The 26,952-nt window shown below is 36.0% G+C and overlaps 1 protein-coding gene across 2 annotated transcripts in view; it reads right to left on the bottom strand.

The window, feature by feature from the left end:
• The window catches only part of FRK (fyn related Src family tyrosine kinase), a 140,057-nt gene that overhangs the window by 41,555 nt on the left and 71,550 nt on the right, over positions 1-26,952 (bottom strand). For both annotated transcript variants that reach the window (XM_020971650.2, XM_078155185.1), the window contains one exon: positions 6,032-6,153. In XM_020971650.2, coding sequence (XP_020827309.1) covers positions 6,032-6,153 — 122 coding nt within the window. The remainder of the gene's footprint in view (positions 1-6,031; positions 6,154-26,952) is intronic.

Below are 26,952 nucleotides of genomic sequence, written 5' to 3'. Positions count from 1 at the left end.
CCCAGGTACAGATCACAGGAATTATTTCATGACTGCTACTTTCATTTGGCATCTATCCAGGAAATATTAGTCTATCCTTTTTTTCAAACTAACTCAAACTTTTAACCTGGCTTTTGGCTATGATTTGATCTGTGGGTGTTGGCACAAGACAGAAAAACAAACATAGCTGCATTTAAATAAGCAGTTCTGTGTGAGTAATGTGTCGGTATGATTTAGGCATAAAGATTGGCCAGTCGTTTTTTATGCTCTAAACAGAGCATCTGCCACATATTAATGCAAGTGTAATCAAAATGAGAAGAGTGAATACTATCACATAAATCAGTATATTTCATATACATACTGTGGAACTGTCTTTCATGAATTAGTATGTGATTTAGTGGAAAGAGCATGGACTAACAATCTAGAAACTTTCATTCTAGACCTGACTTTGCCATAAATTAGTTCTATTCCAATGGAGTAACTCACTATACTTTGGGGGTATATGAATTTCCACATCTGCAAAATAAGAGGGATGAACTTAGATAGTATCATAGTTCCCTTCAATCTTTAATATTCTTTTACTGTGAAGTTGAGATGGAAGTGAGTCACAGAACCCCATAACTCTTGTTCATTCACAGAGAAAGAATTGGTAGAGTCAACGCTTGAGCTCCTCTGAAAGAGCCATTATACTAACGATACCCTATTTCAGGAGTTTTTTGAATTAAAAAATTTTAATCAACAAAAATCTGCCTTATCTCCATCTGCTTCCCTTCCCTCCAATTAAGAAAGAATAAAAAACAAAACCCTATTATAAACACATATAGTCAAACAAAACAAATCCCCTCATTGGCTGTGACCCCTTCCCCCCAAAAAATAATGTCTCAATCTGCATTATGAATTCATCACCTTTCTGTCAGGAAGTGGATAGCATGATTCATCATGTGAGTCCTCTGGAATCCACAATGGTTATTCCTTTGATCAGAGTTCCTAAGTCTTTCAAAGTTGTTTGTCTTTATAATACTGTCACTATATGAATCATTCTCTTTATTTTGCTCACCTGATTCTTCATCAGTTCATACAAGCCTTCCCAGGTTTCTCTGAAACCACTCCTTTTATCATTTCTTACAGCACAAGAGTATTCCATCACAATCATATATCATGATTTATTCAATCCTTATAGGTGGGCACCCCCTCAGTTTCCATTTCTTTGACCTTCAAAAAATGCTATAAATATACATAATATAAATGTACATCCTTAAAGTTTGTTTTGCTTAGGATTAATCCCTCCCTTAATGTGCCTTCCCTCTCACTCATCAATGCCCCCTCTCCCTTCTCTCCAATTTCTCTATTAAGGGATAAGTATGCTTATATATTCTCCTCCTGGATCACTGCCTTGTCATAGTGGAGGGATTATGTAACTTAATGAAACTATAAGCTATGCCCTGCAGGTTTACCAAGAGACATAGGTCATAGCAGAGAGTTCTGACAAAAAGTGATTCACTGGAGAAGGAAATGGCAAACCACTCGAGGATATTTGACAAGAAAACCATAAACAGTATGGAGAACAAAAGAGCCCAGTATGCTATGGTTGAGGGGTCACAAAGAGTTGGACACAACTGAACGACTGAACAACAACGTTTATGTACCTAGCAATGTGTATGTATGACAGGGAGAAGGGGTGTGGGTGTGGATGGATAGGTGGGTGTAAGTGTAAATTTTTCCCTCTTTTGACCAGTTCACATGAGGGTAAAGTTCAAGTATCAACTGTGCCCTTCTCCTTTCTTCTTATTTGTATAGACTTCTCCTTATGTAACCTGATTATGTGACATCATTTTCTCCCTCCTTCACTCTTCTCATTCCACTATGTTATTTCTCCTCTCCTCACTTTCCTTTCTTCTTTTAAGATCATGAAAAATAACACAACCACTCCCAGGTCCTCAGTCTAACTAGACTTCCTCTATGACCCTGAAGATGATAGAGTTTGTCTTCCCATATTAGTACATAAGCAATTAATCTACATTTAGTTCCTTATGATGGCTCACTCTTGACTCCTGTATTTGAACTTCAAAGTTTCCACACAGCTATGGTCTTTTCATCAGAAATGCTTGCAAGTCCTCTATTTCATTGCAGATCCATTTCCTACTCCCAATAGGATTATACTCAGTTTTTCTGGGTAAAATATTCTTTGTTATAAGCTTATATTCTTTCCCTATATCTTATTCTAATTTCTTCATTATTTTACAGTGGAAGCTATTAAATCATATGATTCTGACTGAGACTCCTCTGTACTTGAATGCTTTCTTTCTGGCTACTCATAGTATTTATATTGTATCTGGAAGCTCTGAATTTTGGCTAAAATGCCCCTGGGAATTTTCATTTTGGGGTTTCTTTCAAGAGGTGAGCAAGAAAGATAGGAAGAGAAAGAATTATCTTTCCACTTTGTACCCTTGTTCTAAGAGTTCTAGATAATTTTCTTTAATAATTTCTTGATATCTAAGCTTTTTTTTAGTCATAATTCTCAGGCAGTCCAATGATTCTTAACTTTTTTTTTCTCTGCAATTTATTTTCAAGGTCAGTTGAATATGAGATACCTTCCATGAGATACCTTCCATTTTTTTCTAATTTTTTTCAGTCTTTTGACTTTGTTTTCAATATTTCTGGTTTTCTCCTGGAGTCATTAGCTTTGATTTAACTCATTCTAATTTTCAGGGAGTTTATTGCTAGGTCAAGATTTGTACCTCTTGTAGCAAGTTGTTAATTGTCTTTACGTAGTTTTCTTCTATATCTCTCATTTCTTTTCCTTTTCTTCCTCTTGTGCTCTCATTTGGTTTTGGAAATTTTTTTTATCTTTTTTTTTTTATTCTCGCTTCATTTCTTTCAGAATTCTAGTTGAGTTTGTGCCCTAGCCATGTTTTGTGTTGGAGCTTTGCTTGTAGATGTTTGGGGATCATTCTTTTCTTCTGTGTGTCTTAAACATCCTTGTCAACATCATAGCTTTTTAATTAGTGGGATGCTGTTTTATATTTGCTCATTTTTCCAGGCTGCTTCCTGATTTCAGACATCATATCCCATGGCAAAATAGCTCTAAACAACAATGGAAAGTACATGACTGAATATAACCACTCCTCCTGAAACAGCACCCCTAGGAACAGTTCCTTCCTCAATCAGCCTTGGATCTGTGACCCAGAACTGGGCAGCAAGAAACAAAGTGGCCAGGTGATACTTGTTCTTGTATTCTGCACAAAGTTCAGTCCCTCTTTGCTGGATTCAGAATCTCTTGTTCTGCTTCACAACTTCTCCCTATACTAGAATGTTCCACATGACTATTCCTGGCTAGACCAGTATTCCCAGTGTACAAAGTCTTCTCCATCTCCTTGAGCCTCCTTGGGATAGCAAAATGACTCACTATGATTTTTTTTCATAGATTATCTCTGGAAAGTTCCCTTTTTATTCTCAAATTCTATGAATATGTGAACTTCAAATAGTTATTAGAGCAGAGCCTAGGGTAGAGTAACATGAAGTACAGCCAAGCTTCACACACACACACACACACACACACACACACACACCCACCCCTCAACAATTCTGATCAGATCTCCAAAAACGCGTCACACTGAGTCCTTATCAGAAAATCCAAGGAAAAAAACAACATAGTAAGTCATTTTTTCTATCCCAGGAAGGCACAAGCAGACAGACCGAGAAATCTGTGAACACTGGAAATGGTAGTTAAAGCCAGGAACATGGAGCATTCAGTGTGAGGAGAAGTTGTGCACCAGGACACAGCTGGAGACAGCTGGGTCTAGATAACAAATAGATATGATTTTAAAATATCTAACTCATGGATCAAAGCAGAAGTGATTTCCTAAAACTTAGGGGAATGTTTGTGTTGATACTGAGCAATCATATGGGCCATAACTTCGTGTTCTCTTCCCCTTTTGCTACTGTCCCACCTAGGAGAAATTAGACACGTAGATAGGGAACTAGCAGTGCTTAACAGGCAACTTTATTTGTATCAACCAATATTCATTGAATACTTGCTGTGTGCAGCCCAATACACTAAGTTTTGAGGTTATCAAACTGTATTTTGCAGGATTTCTGCCTCCTTGGGGTTTATACCTAGTTTGGGAATAAAAATATGGATAATGCAAGTATACATGTGCTATCTAGAATTTAAGCAGCCCAATATAAGGTCAGCTCTTTGAATGCAAGGATAATTTTTTTGTCCCCAAAGCATAATATCTTCAGAGAGTAGGTGCTTAATGGATTCCTTGTTAAATTAGATTAGGATAGACCAACCTCTGTCCATCTGTGTCCTGTAATAATGTGAACAGAGATTCCATTGAAAAATTTAAATGCCAGCAAGTTTCCCTCTAAAAGACTAAACATGGAATAATTATATATTAAGCATAATTATTATGTACAATAATTTATCCATTTGAAAATAACTTTAATTTTCTCCATTCTCTTTGAAAATTTACCAACCTTTATCTATCCCAGGACCATTCCATAACTCCAAATTTACCTCAAGACTGAAGCAGCATTTATGAGCCCTGCCAAGATATTTCAAGCACAAAAGTATTCCATATCCAAATTAGTTTAGAAAAAACTGGTGGCTAGAGTAATTTCTCTGAAATTTCAAAGGAAGAAATGATCCCAGAGGGCAGGGAAGGTCTTGTAGAAGAGATGAATGATATTTGACCTCAAGCTGAGAATCATAAAATCATAGATTTGAGGCTAGAATTGACCTTAGAGGTCCTCTGATTTAACCTCTTCATTTTAATTTTTCTTCATGTCTCATGGAGTCATTTGAACTATTCTAACTTTCAGGGAATATATAACAGGGAGATTATCTTTTGGAAATAGGAAAACTGAGATCTACAAAGGGTATGTAATTTTGCCCAGAGTCACACAAGAAATAAATGGCATAGGTAGTATTCAAACACAAACCCCCTGGCTCCAAATCCAGTACTTTTTTCATCATGTCAGAGTGTTTATTTCAAGAAAGGATATTCCACACTGATGCAAAACACTTCTGAAAGGTACGGAATTTTGAAAACAAAAATCACATAAACACAACAAAAGAAGAATGGGGCAGGGGGAGTCCCTTCTATTTTTTTTTAAGCAGTGTAGCTGCATACATAACTAAGTTAACAAAAATTTGTGAGTAAAAGAAGCTATGGAATAGTTAATCTCCCATAAGTAATGGGATTACTTAAAAACATTTAAATACAGTATTCAAATTCATATTTTATTTATTGTTCAACAGTAAATAAGCACAAAAAGTTAATCTAAATTGTGGCCATACCAATTTGATAATTGTGCAGTGTCTGACTCCTACATATTCTCTTCCTAAAAGGTACCTATACAGTAGAAATAGGTAGATGCAGCCTGAACACATATTTTTTCCATTTTTGTATCTTGACTGCATAGGGTTAATGTATAGAAGTTATGTTTTGAAATTACTGGTTCTTAGCCATAGATTGAAATCCTTCACTAATTATTCCATCACCCCTAAGAATTATTATAATATACTTAACTTCATTGCTTTTACATGGGTAACAAAAAGAACAGAGTTTAAATGAATACTCCCATGATCCCATAGTAGATGCACAGTAAACAAGGCCCCCAAGCTTATACAAGGTATCTAAAAGTCTTCGTGTGTTTCTAAGCTTTAATAACTTAAGACTTCTGGAATGCTGTTCAGTCTTTGTTCAGTTGTATCTGACTCTTCATGACTCCATTTGAGGTTTTCTTAGCAAAGATACTGGAGTGGTTTGCCATTTCCTTCTCCAGTTCATTTTACAGATGAGGAAATTGAGGCAAACAGGGTTAAGTGACTTGTCCAGTATCACACAACTAGTAAGTGTCTGAGGCCAGATTTGAACACAGGAAGATGAGTTTCTCTGACCCAGGCCTAGCTCTCTATCCCCTATACCCCCTACCTGACCTGAAGACTTTTGGAATACCCTGTAGTTAATGAGTAACCTCCCCTCACCCTTGATTCCCCACAAAAACAAAAACAAAAACAACAACAAAAAAAAAACCTCCATACCTGAAAGGGAGAAGTCTCCTTTCTGAGTTTCACTTTCTCTAATTAGGAAGGCACCATTCTGGTTTCCTGGGTATAGCAGTTGTTTTTCTGCATCTACTCTCTTGATTGAACCAAAGAACCACCTATAACAAAAGATATGCACATTTTAATTATCCAGCAATATTCTGCCTTTCAAGGAAGAACAAGATACCCAGTAAGAATGAGTCTTGAAGCTTCAACTGTGTTTTATGGTTTTTGTGATCTTTATGAAATAGTCCTAGAATGAATATTGGCAACTTAACACATAGATGCCAAAGGTAGTAAATCTGGGAGACTGAAAACAAGAGGTGCGGCTGCTATTAGGATCCTGGGTAAAATTGAAAAGTAGGTGAAGTTTTCCTTCAGTGTTCCCGCTCCTCCCTTTCTGGATCCTCCCCATGAAGCGCTGCCTCTCTCCTTTCTCTCCCCTATGCCCTAATGTGGATCTTTCACTTCCTAAAGATAGCCCCACATCAAAGTGCTCCAAAATTCACAGGATATTGGAACTAGAGTTGGAAGAGATCTTAGAGACCATCTATTCTGAACCTCTTATTTTAAAGGTGAGGGAACTGGGACTCAGTGCCTGAGGATACTGAGATAGTAAGTATCAGAGATAGAATTTGAACCCAGGTACTGTGATTCCTGAGCCAAAGATCTTTCCACTTAATCATGCTATTTCCCCAATTGTTCCTTAATCCCATGAATTTCCTACAATTAAAGTTCCCATTCCAGTAGTACTAATCTCTTAGGAAAACAAGACAAAATCATTTATAGTAAAATGTGAATGGAAAATCCAGGTGAGTTTTATTTTTAAAGTTTTATTTTACCATTTTTAAAAGCTTCCAACTCCAAGGAATATCTAACTGACAGACACAGCAGAGAAAATATTTGTGACCCTTTCTTGTCCCATCTGTATACTCTAAGTCAATGGTGTAAAACTCAAATTAAAATGGAGGTCACTAAACATAAGGATTCTTAAGGGCACAAGTTGACTTAGAAAGCCACATATTGATTTTAACTATGTTTTATTGTATGTTTGCACTTATTTTGTTAAATATTTCCAAATTACATTTTAATCTAGTTGAGGGCATAGTCAGAGCTCTTGTGGGCCACATGTTTGATACCTGTGCTCTAATCTACTACTGTAAGCACAATGTTCTGCAATATTAGAACTGACTTTAAAGAGGGGAAAGACCTTGTGTGCCATAATTTGAGGAGTGCAGGGGAAGTCCAGTCATCCAAAAAAAAAAATCTCTTCCACCAAAATAATATGATGCCTGAAATCCAACTACTAGAGATTTACTCCTTATCTCCTTTCAATTTTCATATCACTTTGTTTGTAGCTCTTTTAATGCATTTTCATGCTCTAGGTTTTAATATGTTGTCTTTTTTTTTCTAGTTGGCGCATACCAAAGAAACATGGCAAGCTTGTTAAAAGTTGCATACCTATCACTGCATCATATTTTTTTTTTATGTAAAGGCTGAAAGTGATTGTGAAGAAAGGAAGGATACATATCAATGAGTTCAGACTTGGATTTTCCTGACCTGAATCTTGTTACAAAATGTCTCTTGTGTATGTTTTCATCACTAATTCCTTTTATATTGACGCAGTAATAAAATAGACTCCCCAAGTTCAATATTCTATTGATATATTTTGTATGATAGATTAACAGTTTAACTAGATGTTGTGTTTTACCTGGTATTGAATAGTAAACATCATGTGTTGCATGATATCATATTTTTCTTGGCTTTCTCAGCTTCTAGTATAATTTCAAATAAATTATGTCAAAATTTTCAAAAAAAACCCTTTGGTTTCACAAAATTGTCTAGCCATATTAAATTTGGAAGAGACCTTAGGAATCAAATCCATTTTCTAAATGAGAAAAACTGAGGTCTAGAGCTTACTATGAATGAATCCATCTCTGCCTCCTACCCTACACTGCAGTGGCTATAATACTGGACCTGTAGTCAGGAAGATGAGTTCAAATCCAGCCTCATACACTTATTGTGTGACCCGTGAGCTATGTAATCCTGGAAAAATCACTTAGTCTCTGTCTACCTCAGTTTCCTCATCTGTAAAATGGGGATAATGATAGCACCTATCTCCCACGATTATGTGGATAAAATTGAATTATACTTGTAAGCACTTTGCAAATCCTAAAGCACTATGTAAATGCTAGTTGTTTTTGTTACTGTTAAGTACAGGAAGCAGGATTTTTACACAGGTTTCCTTGACTCTCAGTCCAGCACTCTAGTCACTATACCATTAAGCCTAATTTCAGTATGTCAAGAAGCATCTAGAGTTGACCACATATTGGTGTTGGTTGGTTAGTCGTAGTCCATTGTTCTCAAAGAGGACCAAAATGACATTCCTATGTTGGGGTCAAGGTACAGCATCCAACTGTGACTGAACAGACCAATACAAGCTCACAAGGCTCTACCGAGGGTCAGGCACAAATAGACCATACTAGCATTTGGAATGGATTTATCTCTAAATTTGTGCATCCCATATTTCTTTTGAGCTACTACAATTCTGCTTTGCTCGTAGAGCATAGCACCTTCCTTGATGCAGTCATGCCTTGGGAAAAACCATGTGTAACCTCCAAGCCATAGGACACCAAAGACCACTGTGAGGAACACCAGGGGTATTGTAACAGACCTCCAGCTTTAGGACCCTGGACTACTGACTGCTGCACTAGCCATAGCACTTTGAATGAGCAAAGAAGGGGAGCAGAGCTGGAGAAGCATGGGACTCCCACTAAAATAATTTATATGGTGCTGTAGAAGAGGGAAGAGCAGAGACTCATTAGGTGTTTGTAACTGAACATCTCCACTTTTCCCCTTCTCTTGCTCAGTTCAATCCTTCAGGAAAATGCTGGCCCGATGACTTCAATTCAGCAAGTCTTTATTTTAGACTGCTACTTTGGGTCTCTAACCTATTCTAGACACTGAGATGAATACTTCTTAACAGTGCTTCCTAACAGTGGATTACTATGGAGGCAGTGAGTTCTCTGTCACTGGAGGTTTTCAAAAAGACTTTATGGCTGCATGTGTGGATGTTATAAAAAGGAGACTTGCTCAGGTACAAGTTGTACTAAATGTTTCCAACTCTGAGATTCAATAATTTTACAGTCATTTTCTATTGCATATCTAACACTGTCCCACCCCACTAAAAGATAATTAGATAAATTTTTATATTATCTATCCCTCAAGGCACACAAAAATAAATATCCATTCATTGAAAGTTGTAATTTTATTTATAAAAACTGCATGTTTCTATTTTTAATATTATCAAGAGGGTTGCCCCACAAGTGTGTGTCAAAGTATACCCCACTTTACCCAATGTAGACCACCACAATGTTTGTATAAGTTGAATCTTCATAATTCAAGTAAAATACTGGTCTAAAGGCAGGCTGCATTTTTTTTCTCCAAGTGTAGCTCCTATGAAATCTAAGTAGACTATAATTGCTCTTTTAGTCTGAGAATGGCAGTGAAAAATGATGGTGATAGCAACAGGGACACTAAAAAAGTAATAACAATCTTTATTTTAATTTAAGGATATGTAACAAATACAAGATAATAATCAGTGTACAGCTACTATTTAAAGACCTCTCATTTTAGGGGTAGCAGATATTTGGAACAATTCCGTCAGAACCAATGTATTGGCGCTAGGAAATAGGGCAATTTAAAGGGATAAGAAATCCCATTACAGGACAAAGACTTCTTCTCTAATGTAAATGATCTCTTCTATCACTAACCTTCATCCCGACATAGAATTGCTCTGTTTTTTAACTTCAGATTTTTGTACATAATGACTTTTCTTAAACAAAGGCTCACCTGTTTTAAATCTATAATATTAATGAAAAGGTCATAGCTGTTGGACAGTATCACAAGTTCACTTGTCATCTGAAATTCCCTTGGCTAAGTTTCCAACAGGAAGAAACAAAATAAGGAGAAAAAAAGTCCCAAATATTTTTATGAGTAATTTAGCATTATATCTTTGTCCTTCACTTTCACAGATGATGCAACTGTGGCTAATTAGTACTTTTATGGGTGTGTGTGATTGAAAAGACTAGTAGGAGAACAATATTCCACACTATAAACGTGAAAACATCATTTTTACATGGAACTTCAGCTATTTGCAAAGCTGCGACTATTTTCAGTTCAACCTCCTTGATTCACAGGTGGCCCAACCTTTTTTTTTTTCAGGAGCTACCCTAGTTTTGATTGGCAAACACTAGGCTAGTCTCTCTGCTGCCTTAGTTTCTCTCTACCTTCAATCTCATATTGTTTATGTGCAGTAGGCAAGTTAGAATGTCTATAATGCAAAATATATGAACCATATTATACTTAGAAGCAAGGGCGTGCCGGTGATAGGGACTAATTAGTGTACAGCCTTAAAACACATGAGAAGAAATTTAGATTTGACAAGAGACCACTGAGAGCAGCTGGGATTTGTCACCTAAATGTCAATCAGTTATCCAGCTTCATGACATGGCGACCCTCATACACACTGGAGATGTGACCCTATTTATACTTAACAAAAATAATTCTCACAGTTATTTGAGAAAAGCGCGGAGTAAATTGGAGACTGATATCATAGAAAACAAAGAAAGGTTTCAAAAATGTTGAGAGTGACAGAGTTGCTAGAAATCTATGAGGACAAGACAAAAATAATTAGAATTTGAATCTATAAAAGCAAGGTGAAAAGGAGAAATGATTGAAGTCTATAAAATCAAGAAGGGCATGGAATGGGTGATAAATTTTCCCCTCACTATTGCAAGCATTAGGAGCACTCCATGAAGTCGCATTCATTTAAAAATTTTATGTATTGAGCTACTCTAATGTGCACAGCAACATTCATGACATGGGAAGCAAAACATCAATGATGTGGTTACTTTTATCCAAAAGTATAGTAGGAATCATAAGAAATGTACAAATGTGACTAGTCACAGGGCCTGGCACACTGTAAGTGCTTAATAAACTTTTTTTTTCATTTATGTACTCATTCACATGAAAAGTTAATTAACAATACAAGACAGGTTGCATATTTTTGCCCCCAGTCCTACACCTGAATAGGTCTATGGTTTGAACTTATCAGGCTATAGCTGATTGGTGCTGTCCCACTTGGACAATGAGGATTATGTAGGCTGGAGTTGGGAAGAAAGATCTGTAGGACCAAAGGCAGTTAAGTGACATCTGAAGCAGAAAGAAACTAGGGCAAAAACAAGGATCATGAGGAAGCCTAAAGGGGATACCAAGATAAGGCCTGGGGTCAGTTGCTCACTAGATAAGCAACGAGGTACCAAGTTTGACAAAAAATTCTCTGAATTCTGCTTTACTCAGTTGTTCTAAAAGACTTATGAGTGGTTTGATGCTGAATTGTATGAAACCAGTACTATCCTCCAGTTCTTTCAGTTGGAAAGCTCACACCACTATCACCTTCATTATATCCCATGGCAAAGCAGCTCTAAACAACAACAGAAAGTACGTGATGGAATATAAAATAGGTGGTATGGACCCTAAGCAAACCCTGTTTGCCTCAGTTTCTTTATCTATAAAATAAGCTAGGGAAGGAAATGGCAAACCACTCCAGTATTTATGCCAAGAAAATTCCAAATAGGGTCACAAAGAATCAGACACAATGTGAAACAACTGAATAACAAAAAAAAATAATAAAGAAGGGAGAGAACTCTCTGCGTAGCCACAAACAAAGTAGGATCCATAGAAGACATAAATATTTAAATATCTGGGATTTGGACAGATGGAGAGCAGAACAGAGGACATTCCAGGTGTGAGAAAAAGTGTAAGCAAAAGCAAATGGGCAAGACCTATTTGGTAAACAGTTTGTGCTGAATAAGAGTGAGAGGTGAAGTTGGAAAGATAGACTTTGGATTTCAGGAAACAAAGAACTGAACTTTCCTCTCTAAGTCATGGGGACCAAGTCAAAGTATCTGAAGAAGGGAGAGGCGGATCCAAGCCTCCAAGATTGACCTGGAAACGGTAGACTGAAGTTAGACTGAAAAAGAAAGAGGCTAGAGATAGGAAGATCAGTTCGTAAGCTAATGCAGTGAACTGAGCATAAGGTAATAAGCATCTGACCTAAAGTTGTAGCTGTGGGAATTGAAAGGAAGGCATACTTTAAGGTAAATTGCAAAGAAATAATTAGCAGAACTTGGTGATTGATTAGATGTTGGTAGTGAGAGGGAGAAAAGCATGAAAGATGATTTCAAGAATAATAGCACCATTGTCAAAAATAGAGACATCAGGAGGGGTAGCTGGTTTGAGGGGAAGATGATAAGCCTGGTTTGATTTGCAGATATCCAGGTAGAAATGTGCACATGACCTTACACATTTTCAATTTCTTTTTGAATGTCCATCACTCAAAAGAGCATTTTCTCACCTTAGAAACTTCTTTACATTTCCAATTAGGGTATGCTTCCCCAAGTGGCAATGGGTACTTTGATCTTGGTTATATAATTAAAATTATAAGACTTATGCCATAGGCATGATTAACTGAGATAGAGACTTAGGATTAGTATTTTTTCATTTAAAAAACTGTCTTTATTAAAACATTAATATAAATATAAAATTATAAACAATTATAAACTCAAATTATCAAAGGTAAGGATCAAATGAGATAACACATATGATGTGCTTTTAAAGCCTGCATAAATGCCGGCTATTAATGACCAAACAGTAAGTTTTAATAGTAAATATATGAAGTAAGCTTTTAGAGTAATAAATAACAAGGTACAACCATTTAATACCTTTCTCACTAATCCTTTACTAATAAAAATGCTTCATCTAGAATGGATCATATTCTCCAGACCTGATTAGAATATTTCTCTCTAACTTACCTTGAATTCTAGTCTTCTATTCAATGCTTTCTAAAATGCACAGCCATAGGACCAGTTTAGCATCAAAAAATCTTTTGATTATTTTTCTTTAAGTGACAGTAGCTTCCCTCCAACACCTGCATAAGCAATCTCTCCACACTGATTATGTCAGAATTTATTTAAAAACCTTAGTTTCCTCACATGATCAACTCAAAAGTCCATCATTCCCTTTAATTTCCTTGTACCTCCTCATACAGCCAGAGCAGAAAGTCATTACAGACATGCAGTAATACAATACACTCAAGCAACATAGCCCAAACTTTTTGGTCTTAGGACCTCTTTACACACTTAAAAATTATTAAGGACCCCATTGTTTATGTGGGTTATATTAATTAATATTTACCATTTTGGAAGTTGAAACTGAAAAGGTTTTAAAATATATACTAATTCATTTTAAAAGTAATAACAAACCAATTAAATGTTAACATAACATATTTATTAAAAATAACTATATTTTCAAAAACAAATTGTGAGAAGTATGGCATTGCTATACATATTTTTGCAAATCTTTTAATGTCTGACTTAATAGAAGACAACTGGATTTTCATATCTACTTCTGCATTCAATTTGTTGGGATATGTTGTTTTGGTTGGAGCATATAAAGAAAATCCAGGCTCACACAGATATGTAGTTGGAAAAAAGAGAAACACTTTAATAGGCAAACATCTTAGTATTATTATGAAAATATTTTTGACCTCACAGATCCCCTGAATGGGGGTCAGTGATGCCCAAGGGTCCCTGGGTCATACTTTGAGAACTGCTGCTTTACAAAATATAAAAGCTGCACTGATTCATATTGTTCAGCTGAAAGTAACTTTCCACTCCACTTTAAAAAAAAACGATTCCTTTTCCAACAGGTATATTCTTGCCATATTTAATGGCTAGGTGTTGCTATAAGTTTATATATAATTTTCCTCTTAGTGTCTCCCTAGTAACTCCTTTAGAATCCAACTCACCAGTCAGTTTCTCCTGATTAGTTAGAATCAAATTCAGAATAGCATTCCCCTTCATGACCATGATCTTTTATCTCTATTAGAACTCTACACACACACACACACACACACACACACACACACACACACACACACACACACACACACTGGCTTCATGGCATTCTGGTAGGCAGTTGAATACAAAGCTAGAGATAAAGATTTGGACTTCATCTACCTAAAGGTAATAGTATAGGTCAAGAAAGTGGATGATTTCATCAATGAGTGATAACACATCGAGAAAAAAAGAACATACGGTCAGAGTTTGAGCCTTAGGGAATATCCACAGATAAGGTAAAAGAGGAGGAAGAAAAGTCAGTCAATACAGTTTCAACGAAATATCTTCAGGTCAAGCAAAAGGAAATACTTTACACAATAAGAAATGTGAGAAAATGTAGGTGATAATACTGGCATTTGTCTTATTCTTTTGTCTAGCTTGGATATAATTGCAGGAGACATAAAACAATGGACTTAAACTTGGAAGATGTCTAATAGAAAAATGTCTGTTTGTTATAAAAGAGATAAGCTTACTGTGAGGAAGGAGAAATGCTATTATGGACTTGACTAACAACAAGGAAGAACTGATTGGAAATAAGGAATACAGACCTCTCTTGCCAACGCAGGCTGTTCTATAATGCCTTAATGTAGTATAGTACTCGATAGAGTGTAGAACTCAAAAAATAACTCAGGCCTACTGCACTATGTTTAGTGCACTAGAGCCTTGAGCCTTTCATCTCCTGCTCAGTGCAACATGTTTCCTAAGGAAAGAGGATCTTTCCTTAGGAAATCTTCCTTGAACCCCCATTGCCATTTCCAGGTTCTTCCCCTTCCTCCTTCACTCATGCTATTCATATCTACCACCTAATCAAAATCAATTTTTTCTCTGGATACAGATAGATTGATCAATTTTCAACCTAGACCAACAAACTCCAATTTGATTGCTTTCCATATCTAATGTGACTATTAGCCATATGAACAGGGAGGGGGAAAATCTAATTTGTTTTTCCTTACTTCAAAGTAAAAATTTAGCATTCCTGGGAACCTATTGATGGTTTTTGATAATGTGACATTATTAAGTGATCACCTCAAGTGTCGGAAGCATAACAGCTAGTAATGCCATACTTAAGCCAGGGGGAGACATGATTTGGTCATTTCATAAAGTTTCCTTTTCATCATTTATAGTTAGCTTAGAAGGAAAATATCTAAGTAAAAGTGGTAAACTTTGTAGCTGTGCTTTATTAGATACAAGGTAAAGAAATGCATGTTATCTGTCTTTCAATCATAGGATTAGTGAGGGTTGGGATTTTACCTGAATCCACTTCCTTGTGAATGCAATTGCCCTCAAAAATGTAACTAAGAATTTATCCTGTTATAGATATCAGTTCCAAGTTGACTAATGAATCATTCTTTCTTTTATGGCCCACTATCCATTAACTTATAAAGCTATTGAGGTAGAAGTTAATATTAACCTGCCTAGATAATGAAAATATAATTAATAGGTTTGATCATGTCACTCTTCTGTTCAAAACTCTTCACTGGCTCCCTCCTATCAAATAAAAGTAAAAGTTCTTAACCTCTCTGGGGCTCCCTTTTCTCATATGTAAAATGGAAATAATAATTCCTATAAGCTTTATCTCACTGGGTTAGTGGGGGGGAAGAAGAGAAGAGAGGAGAAAGAGGAGACTAAAACAATGACAGGTCCAAGGAGATGGCATGGGAACAGTTGCATTATTTGTATTCCTAGAGGTGGTAGAAGGCTTTCACCAGCTCAGCCCCACCAAGCCATGGACTCAAGATCTACTGCAACAGAAGATATCCAATTCCATACCAGTGGTGACATAGTGAAATGAAGAACCATCATTACGAGCATGACCAAACATAATCACAGTAATACAGTAAAGATAAGTGCCTATTTAGTGAGCATGCTACTACCACAAAGGAATGTTATGTTGGGGCAAGGAAGTGTGTCAGAGAAACCACCATTACACCAAAACATACTATTTCCATTTGTAGTTTTTTCTCCCACTCACAAATACAATTTCAAATTCTCATTTACATCTATTTTTGTCTTGAATAAAAAGTATCTCATAGTGGCTGTGTGTCTATAGTCACTCAAAAGAAACAAGCATAATGATCTATACTGCAAAAACAGAGTAGATGAAAAAGAGAGACAATGGGAAGACATTGTACTTAACATTAAGAAAGGTTTTAATCTTACCTCTAACCCTTACAATCTATATGTCCATGGTTAAGTCAGTTAATTTCACTGAGCCTCAAGTATTCTCCTACGAGAATAATTTACCTGTACAAGCCGTCTCACATGGTTATAGTGAGGAACAAGCGTAGAGTTCTCTGCAAAAATTAAAAACACTATTTAGATTCAGCTACTATTATTGTAAATATATATACAGTCAAGATTACAGCATTAACTGTGATGGGCAGGCCCATTGAAAGAACATATACAACAGAAAAGAAAGAAAAACAAAACTAGAACTGTACTGCCTTATGGTACTTACACAGCATTTTAAGGTTTGCAAAGCATTTCAAAAGCATTATCTCATTTATTCTTCACAACAGCCCTCTGACCTCAGACACTAGTTATGTGACCCTGGGCAAATCCCTTAACCCTATTTGCCTCAGTTTCCTCATCTATAGAAAGAGCTGGAGAAGGAAATGGCAAACCACTCCAGTATCTTTGCCAAGAAAACCCCAAATGGTGTCACAAAGAGTCAGACTCAACTGAAAAACAACACACCAGTATGTATATCTTGGAAAACACTGCAATGGGCAGATGGTCAACAAGCTGTGCTAAGAACTGTACAAGAGGAGATCCAGTTGAGATTACATTTAGTAAAGTGAACAGCATTTTCAATGATGTCATGCTGCCAGCTCCCACAAAAGCCCATTAAAGCACACACGCGCGCACACACACACACACACACACACTACATATACTCCTGATGATATTATGTGGGTATTTGGTATCATGACATGCCATAATCTCAGAAGAATAAAAATAGGAGGTCATCCAAAGAGCAATGGAAGGACATTGAATGGTGAGTGCAAATAGGCTGTTACCAATGATAATCTTCCAAAAAATAGCATGTAAAAAGAAAATAACAATAACAATATAGATTTGATAGTTCCCCAATTGAAAAGTGCTCAAATGATACAAAAAAATTTTCTGAAACCACAAATGCAAATGATCAATAGCCACGTGATGTTCCAACCATTAAAGTAAAAATCAAAACAACTATGAGGTTTGTTCTCATAATCAGCAAATTAATAGATCTACATAAAGAACATATATGCCAGAAAAGGAAATATATAGGTGATATAGTATGAGAGGTTAAAAATGGACAACCTAAGGAACCATGGAATATTAAAATTCCACTCAATCCCACAAATATTTATTAAATTCCTTCCATATTGCCATGTGTAATGTATAGCACAAGAAACTTGGGACACAAAGGCAGAATGGAATAGTTCCTGCCATTATGGGCTTACATTCTGCTGTTAAAAAAAAAACACAGAGGAAGAGTCTTGAAGAACATTGGGTCAATCTTCCATGACAGTTATGAACAAGAATAATGCTAGATAATCAATCAATCACCATTCTCCACATTCACATAGCAATCTAAGGTTTGCAAAATACTGTGTATGCTTTACCTAAATTACATAAAAATATATGAATGGTAGAGGGAGTTAGTAAAATGAGACTGATTCAGTATCAAATGCATATCCCAAAAGCTAAAGGAAAATACATTCATTTCTGCCATTGGTACATTCAAAGAGATAAAATGCAATTACTCCTATACTGCCTGTACAAATGAATTAGATTACAATGTATTCTAAAATGTGCCTTTCAGTCTCTTTTGTGATTAAACTTTAGGAGCTTAATAGTTTTTTCCTCACCATTTATCACGTTATCATTGCAACAGCAATTTCAGAATTTAAGATATACAACCAAAGTTTCCTATATAAAGGGAAATGTTGTTATCTCCTCTGTCACATATAACTTTAATTCTGATCATACAACTAATGAATTTTAGCAATTCAATTAATTTTATAATGTTAATTTCCAATATTTCTGGTGAATGAAATTGTTCCATGCATTTTTATTTAAGCCACTGAACCATCTTAAAAATATGAAGAATAATGTCTGTTCTTTAATTTTAAGAAATAATGGCAAAATTCCGGCAAGATGATAAAATGAGAAATTGCTTCTCAGCCTAATTTTCACCCTCAACACTTCAAAAGAACAAGAAATGGGATAACAAATAGTGAGGCTAAAATTATTTTATAACAAGAAAAATAAAAAGAAACTTTCATCTAAAAAGTAAAGTTTTCTGGAAAAATAATAGATAAGTTGCTGATCTGCATTAGTGGAAGAAGTTTTCATAGTGAATTCCCTATAGTCTTGAAATCACAGATATAGATCACATACCATCTAACCCTCCTAAAAACAATCATCAAAATTATTTGGCACTGGCTAAAAAATAGAAAGGAAGGTGAGTGAAACAGACTATATAAGTAAGACCCAGAAGCAAACTAACGCATTCAACAAACTGTCACTACTGGTGAAGGGAGAGATAATACCTTATTTAATACATTCAACAAGAACTACTAGGAAAACTGGAAAGCAATTTGGTAGAAAATAGGTTTAGACAAACATTTACAACATATGATATAATAAGCTCTGAAGTCATGTGACAAACATAAAAAGTTACATCACTTTTTAAAGTAGAAAACAGAAGATACCTTTAAGAACTATAGGTACAATGAGAATTTATAGCTAAGAAAGAAGTAGAGAAATTCACAAAAGACAGAGCAGACAATTTGAATATCAAAAATGTAAAAGCTTTTCACTTTAAAAAAAATCAGTGCAACTCTAATAAGAAAAAGTGTCACATGGGGGGAAAATCTTTGCAAAAATGTCCTGGACAAAATCGTAATTTCTCAGATGTACTAAATCATTCCTCAATTGGTCAAAGAATATGAAAAGTTTGCCAAAATAAAGAAAGAACTGTAGACTGCCAATAACCACATGGAAAATGCTTCAAATCATTACAATAAGAAAAATGTAAGTCAAAAACAATCTTGAAGTTTCTTCTCATACCCTGCAAATTGGCAGAGATAAGACACGGAAAATAATCAATGTCGGAGAAAGCAGAAATGCTAATAGTCTCTTGGTAAAGTTATTAATAAAGGCAGCCTTTCTGGGAACCAATTTCTAATTATGTGAGGAAAGTTACTAAACTGTTCCTACCTTATAACCCATCAACTATACTCCTGAGTATCTAGCCAGAAGATCAAAGACAGAAAGAAATGCCTCATATGTGTAAAAATAACATTCCTTTTCAGGTAACAAACGATATGGAAAAACAACTATGAATGCGATCAAATATTATTGCATCATAAATAAGAATGAATAGGAATAATTCAGAAAAACAGAGGAAAACCTGTATGAACTGATGTAGAGGAAAGAAAGCAGAACCTGGAGAATAATACAAGGTGTTCCAAAAGTCAGTGAAGTTTTAAGCAAGTGAAGCCAAATAGTGGAGCTACTAGAGCTTAAAACTCCATTGACTTAAGCTACTAAAGCTTAAAACTGGACTAAGAATGTTGGAGTACCCTGTCCATAATGACTTCCAGTCAGTCAGCCGACACATTTATTTAGTGCCTGCTGTGTTAGGTGTTGTGCTAAGTAATGGGGATACAAAAAAAAAGACAAAAGGCAATCCTTGCTCTCAAGGAACTCACAGTCTAACAGGGAAGACAACAGGCAAAGAACTCTGTACAGTAAAGATACATACAAGATAAATTGGAAATAATCAATAAAGAGGAGGTGCCAGAATTTAGGGGAAATGAGGAAAGCTTCTTGTAGAAAGTGAGATTTTAGCTGGGATGGGAAGGAAGCCAGAGAAACTAGGAGACAGTGATGGGGGAGAGAGAGTATTCTAGGCATGGGGGACAGCCAGTGAAAATGCCTAGAGTTGAAAGACAGTTTCTTCTTCAAGGAACAGCTAAAGAACAGTGTCACTAGATCACAAAGTAGTGGGCTGTAAGATATAAGAAGACTAGAAGTGGGGTGAGTGTGGGAGAAGTTATTTAAAAAAAACTTTGAGAATTTTGTATTTCTCCCTGGGGGGTAATAAAGAATTACTTAAGTCTAATGAGTATAGAGTTGAACTTGAACTTTAGAAAAATCATTTTAATAGTTGTATGGAGGCTAGATTACAGTAGGGAGAGACTTGTGACAGGGAGACTGACCACAGGAATGTAGTCAGACATGGTTGCTGTCCATTGGGTTTTGCTGAGTTGCTTTTCTTTATTACAAAGGAGAATTTTGTAGGGGAGGTTATGTTGGGAAATTGGTCTTGTTAAAAAAAGAAAAAGAAAATGTGTCAATACCTAAATGCACATGTGATCTCATCCATCTGAACATTACCAGTGAGATAGGTCACAAACCATCCATACCTTCCCAGCCTGTGGGATTCTTAGCCATATTTTCTTATAAGTTTGTCACAAGGAGGTACACGCAAGGTACTACAAAGCCTTACTTACTCTATCTGATTTTTATAAAGATATCAGTGGAGCACTTGAATTGTCCACATAACATCCCTCTCCTTTACCACAAGACTCACCTATTTTCTCTTTCTGTCAGACTTCCTTGATGACATTTTTGCATTTCTGGTAATATACTGGTATTAAAAGCTGTGACTCTGGTTCCAGGAAATCATAGAGATCATTAAAGGGGTTCTGCAATTTCCTGAAGGCATTAACAAATATTTTTAAAAGAAAAAAAATGGCACCAAGGCTTCAATTCTATCACAAACCACATTAGTTTTGCGACGCTATTAGCCTAAGCCTGTGTTCTAAGAGTGAGTCAATAGTATTACGCCTATACTTATATAGCTATCTGAGATTTTTTTTCTATCTTCTACCTTCTACCTTCCAGAAGAAGGAAGATTTTTTTAATCATTTTTTTTGCTTGTGCCATTCATGTCATTGCTTAATAAGATGCCGTCTTGTACCATCACCTCACTGTTCACCTATCTTTTCTATTCAGTGAGACTTCAAATGCCTTAGAAACAAAGGATCATGCCTCACACTTTTTGGAATTGTCCTTAGAATTTAACACTGTACTGAGCACATTGTGAAATGCTCACTAAATCTTTCTGACACTATAGCTCTCGTGTAATATATTTTTGGAAATCATCACTCATCAGTATTCCCTGAGCACTAACTGTGAACAGCAAACACCACAAAAGGAGAAATAAATAGGTCATGGAGCTGAGAGTATCATAGGGGAAAATACATTCACCAAGGAAGCACCAGAAGTCTATGCTCCTTTTTTATCCCCAACATTCTGGTGAGGTAGGAGGAACAAGTACTATTATTCCCATGATCCAGAGGAGAAAATCAAGGCTCTTTCTCACCTATCATGTCTAATTAGTTATCCAATGTTGTTGATGAAATCTAAGGATGGCACGTCCGCCCCTTCTTCTTTTCCTCATTGTATTGGCTGTCATGACCACCTTATTGCAAACTATCATACTATCTCATGATAGGTCTGCCTCCCTTCATTTTCTCCCCTCTAAGGCACCCTTCATACCAAGATAAGGTAAATCTTCCTTATACATTGATATGGTCCTGTCATTCCTCTAATCAAAATTTTCAGTGTTAACCTATTGCTAACCACATGAATGAATGAGTGGATGGATAGATGATAAGATATATAGATATATAGATGAATGAATGGATAAAGAATTTATTAAATGCTTATTATATGCAAAATATTATACTAAGCACTACAGATGCAAACACAAAAGTAAAACAGTCCCTGCTCTTGAGGAACTTCTTTCTAATAGGGGAAAAACAAATGACAATGTCTTTTCTTTAATGTCATTTGCACTGATAAAATCATATCAATTTCTGATGTTGAACCATTTGAAAGTGCCAAGGACCTTGGTGACAATAACTTTTCTTTTCGGAGATCTTCAAAAGATTAAGCTATAACATGTGTAGGAATAATTGCCAAGTTGAATCTTCATATGGATGCCTCCCAGGATAACAGCTATGGACACTGACCTGGAAGCATTGCTATTCCAAAGGCTCTTGGGTTTGGGCTCCTGAGCTGTCTCCGTTAAGGTCTGAGAGGAAATGTGGAGCAAGGTGGTAATGTTGATTTGGCTAGGTTGCCAACATGTACATGGTAGTTGGTTGGCCCCTCTTCCAAAAGAATCACCTCCCCAGATGATGACTGTAAAGACTGGACTAGAAGCAGGACCAGTAGTTATGGGAGGTGCTGACACTCTCAGAACTCCTGTGTCTATATGCCTGTTGATGGCAGTTAGTCAGAGGTTATTGTTGGTTGTTAACAAGGCAAGTGGGCCCCTTTTCCACAATGAAAAAGGAGAAAAAATAAGAGCAATCCAAGAAAATTATGAAAGGAAAGTTAACCAATTGGAAAAAGAGGTCCAAAATCTTAAGGAAGAAAATAACTCCTTGAAAAATAGAATTGGGCAAGAGGAATTGAGTGACATTATAAGACACCAAGAAATAATAAAAATAGAAAAAAAATAGAAAAGAATCTGAAACATCTCCAAAGAACAGATTAAGGAGGGACAATATAAGAAATTGGACTACCTGAAAGTTATAATCAAAAAAAGAATCTGAATACAATATTACATGAAATTGTTAAGGAAAATTCCCCTGAAGTTCTAGAACATAGGTTCCTAAAGTGGATGTTACTGTCCCCTGCTCCCCCCCCATGCTGTAACAATTGGGGGGTGGTAGTAGTAGACTCAGGTGCAACCGGGGGCCTTTAATAAAAACAAGGGGGAATGGAAGCATGAGGAAAGAAGAGAAAAGAAGAAAACTTTGAAAAACTGTTCATATATGCTTCACCTGTTGTGTAACAGAATTGAAGTAGTAGTGATTACATTATTTTCTAAATAAACACACAAAATGCAAGTTATAACCTATCAGTGGTCAAGTTCACCTACAGGTCTTAACAAGTAAGTATTGACAGGCAAGTGTGTCACATATTGTCAGGAAGTCCAGCATGCGTTGGCCAGAATATGTGCATGTAATGACTTGTTTACAATATAATACTATATGGTTATGTGAAGCAATATTGCATCATCAAAATTTCAATGCAGGTAAAAACCATAAATGCATAATAAATTATTAAATTTAATGTGTGTTATTTTTAAAATTTATATATTTTTTAAATAACGCAAATTTCAAAAAAAAGTTAAAGTAGATTTCAGGGTAGAGGAAGGAGGCAATGCTGAGTAATTTTTTTTTTTAGGTAATTGGGGTTAAGTGACTTGCCCAGAGTCACACAACTAGTAAGTGTCAAGTGTTTGGTCCGAGGCTGGATTTGAACTCAGGTCCTCCTGACTTCAGGGCGGTGCTCTACCCATTATACCACCTAGCTCCCCCTGAGCAATTTTTTAAAAAGGGGACAGTAGGCCAAATAAGTTTGGGAATCTCTGTTCTAGAACAAGAAGGTAAAGTAGAAATAGAAAAAAAATAATCTGCCATTCACCACCTGAAAGACATCCCAGAAGGAAAACTTATAGGAATGTCATAACCTAGTTTAAAAATGCCCAGGTTAAAAACAAAATATTGCAAGCAACAAGAGAAAAAAAAAACAATTTAAATACTGTGGAAATACAGTCAGAATTTTACAAGACCTAGCAGCTTCTACTCTAAAAGAGTAGGTCTTGGAACATTATATTTTGAAGAGCAAAAGATATGGGGTTGCTTCTAAGAATAAGTTACCCAGCCAAGCTGAGTATAATCCTGAATGAAAAAAAATGGATATTTGATGAGCTGAAAGATATTCAGGTGTTTGTAACAAAAAGACCAGAACTCAATGGAAAATTTGGTAAAGATGCAGAAGAAATATAAAGAAAACATTAAAGGCTAATTATAAGGCACTCATTAAGGTCAAACTGTTTACTTATTATAAATGTGAAAATGTTATCAGCATTCTTAAAACTATCATCATCACTAAGGCAGTTTGAAAGAAAGGTTAGGGCTGAATTGTGTATGATGGGGTGATTCTAAAAAACAAAATTGGATAGGAAAAGGTAAAAGGGAATAATTGTATTATAAAAATGGGGCATAAAAGGAAGAAACAAATACAAAGGAAGCAGGTAGGGGTGAAAGGTTGGAAATGTTGGAACCTTACTCTCATCTATGTACATATGGAAGGGTGTAGAAGTCTTCTGAATATGTAGAGAGGTGAGAAAACTGGGAGATGAGGGGGAAGGAACTTTTAAGGGGTGTGTGTGTTGGGGTTTGGGAGGCTGGGGGAGAAGATAGGGAGGACTTTTGGAAAGATGTGTGGATTGAGATCGGGGGTAGGGGAGAGGATGGGGGTACTCTGGGAGGAATGATCAAAGTTGGGGCTGGGAGGGTAGGGAAAAAGGTAAGGTAACAGGGATAGGGTAAAAAGAGAGACTGAAAAAGAAAATAGTGAGTAAAAATAAAATGAAGGGAAATTCACAAATAGTAATTATAACTGAATGTGAATGGGATGTCTATAGTGGCTCTCTTTGTGGTGGCAAAAAATTGGAAATTGCAGGGATAAGCATCAATTGGCGAACATCTGAACAAGTTGTGGTGTATGGTTGTGATGCAATACTACTGTGCTATATGAAATGATGAGCTCGATGATCTTAGAAAGGCATGGAAAGACTTGTATGAAATGATGAAGAATGAAGGGAGCAGAAGTAAGAAAACATTGTATACAGTAACAGCAATACTGTTTTAAAAACAACTGAGTGACTAAGTCATTTTGACTATTATAAATACACAAATTCAAAATAAAGGACATATGAAGAAAGACACTATCTGCATTCAGAGAAAGAACCGATAAATAGCAGTATTGCATAGAATAATTTTACATATATGTATGCACATATACATATATGCCAATTTATGTCCACTGGTAGCATTCTCTAGGGTAGGGAGGAGGGAAAAAAAAGAAATTTACGTGATAATTTTGTTGCATATTTGGAGGGAATAGCAAGTTACACAGGGTAGATTTGCAGTTTCATGTGCAATCATCTTTTTTTTTATTGTACTATGTTTTAGACATGCTTGTTTTGTGCCATGAATTGAAAATAATTTTTTTAAAAAAAGAAAAGAAAGGGGGAGAAGAGTTATAACTGTACATAAGAGTGAAAATGAAGTCTTTGTGTGTTTAAAAGTATAATGAAGGTAGCAGCTTTTTTCATACATATTTTAAATCTTTATGTGTTAGAGGGCTTAAACCTTATTGTCTTCAACTTCAGACAATGTGCTCTATCTGAATTTTCTGTTATTAATTGACTAGTCTTGTCTGTATAGCAATAGCAAAATAAATGAAAACCATTAAATATGCTTAGTCTTATTTAGTGCTCTCCTGCAAAATTTGCCTAGCTTGAGTGACTCAAGCTGATTGGATTTCATAGTCTCAGAGACAATTTGCGGTGGTTAGATAAACAAAGACAGAGACTGCATGGTCCATAAATGAAAAGGATAAGGTCTTTCCCCCTGTACTATGCTTCCTATAGTATTGTGTACACCAGGACAATTAATATAATTATTTTTTATCAAGATTAATTAATTAAATAATCTTGCTTATAATAACCGAATTTTGCTTAGAAGCACCCAAACCTGAATTCCAAGATGGAAGGATGGATGTCCTTTGACCACATGCTCAGTAACTGACAATATGCATAGAGAATGATTCCACTGCAATTATTTAGCCCTATCATAGGGATCAAAGGCATTAATCTACAGCCAGCATTCTGCATGCAAGTAGTGACAGAAAGCACACCTTTTGTTTTCAGTGACAACATGCTATTTGTCAGAAAACAAGTAGAAAGCTCCACCCCAGAACTCTACTAGGGCTTTTTTTTTAAGCCCTACAAATTTGTTTTTTGCTTATCATTTTTGCTTAGATGAACAATGAGAAAAGTATACGGCAAACACAACCAAATTTCACCTATTCCTGCTAATTAGGGAATGGTCCAGTCAGGATAAAGAGAGGGAAAAAAAACAACTTTTAATCTGAGAGAAAGAAAAGTGTAACTAACAGAGAATCAACCTATAACCCAGGAAGTCCTGGCTCACATTCTACTCTGGCACAAACCAGTTGTGTGACCCTGGCCAAGTCACAGCTTCTCAACGTCCTGGGCCAGTGGTATCAAACTCAAATATAAACAGGGCTACTAAGCCATGTGTACAGATCCCTGTGGGCTGCATATTGACTTAGAAAACCACATATTAATATTATTTTATCTCATTCTGATTTTACTCATTTTGTAAATATTTCCCAATTACATTTTAATCTGGTGCAAGTCACACTTGGGAATGTTGTAGGCTTCGTGTTTGACACCTCTGAGATCTAAGACATCCTCTAAGACTCTAAGTTACAAAGAATGTACCCACCTGCATTGATAGAGGGTATTTCTCTACCCGGGAGTTCTCCTTTACTAATGAAATCACATGTCTGGTCCCTATCTCTAATTTTAGAATTTTTTTAAAAAATGCTATTCCATAACTTTCAAGTAATGGTTTGTTCAGACTCTTTCAATAAGATGTTTTCATGATTATGTCAGAACTTCAAAAGATCTCTAATTCCAATAGTCCCTCCATTAATGCAGATTATAATAACTCCTCTCTGACTTAATAAACTGTTTTCATGAGTTGTTGCAGTAAAAAAAAGAAATAGCCTCTTAGGGGCCAACCTTCTACTGATAAGCTCCTCTGAACTTATTCAGGCTGATCCTTAGATGACACACATATCACTTGTTCTTGAGTCTTCACCCAATGCCTTTCTAATTTTATAGGACACCATCAACATAGGCTCATAGGATCAGAGATTTAGAGGCAAAAGGAACCTTACAAGTCCTCTAGTTTATAGATGAAAAAATTGTGGCATGGAAAAGTTTAAGTGATTTGACCAAAGTCACAAAGCTAATCAGGTACTAAGCCAGAATGTGAACCC

Source organism: Phascolarctos cinereus, unplaced genomic scaffold, assembly GCF_003287225.1.
Source record: "Phascolarctos cinereus isolate Bilbo 61053 unplaced genomic scaffold, phaCin_HiC Scaffold_5;HRSCAF=322, whole genome shotgun sequence".
Taxonomy (NCBI): domain Eukaryota; kingdom Metazoa; phylum Chordata; class Mammalia; order Diprotodontia; family Phascolarctidae; genus Phascolarctos; species Phascolarctos cinereus.
This window is presented reverse-complemented; position numbering and strand designations above follow the sequence as displayed.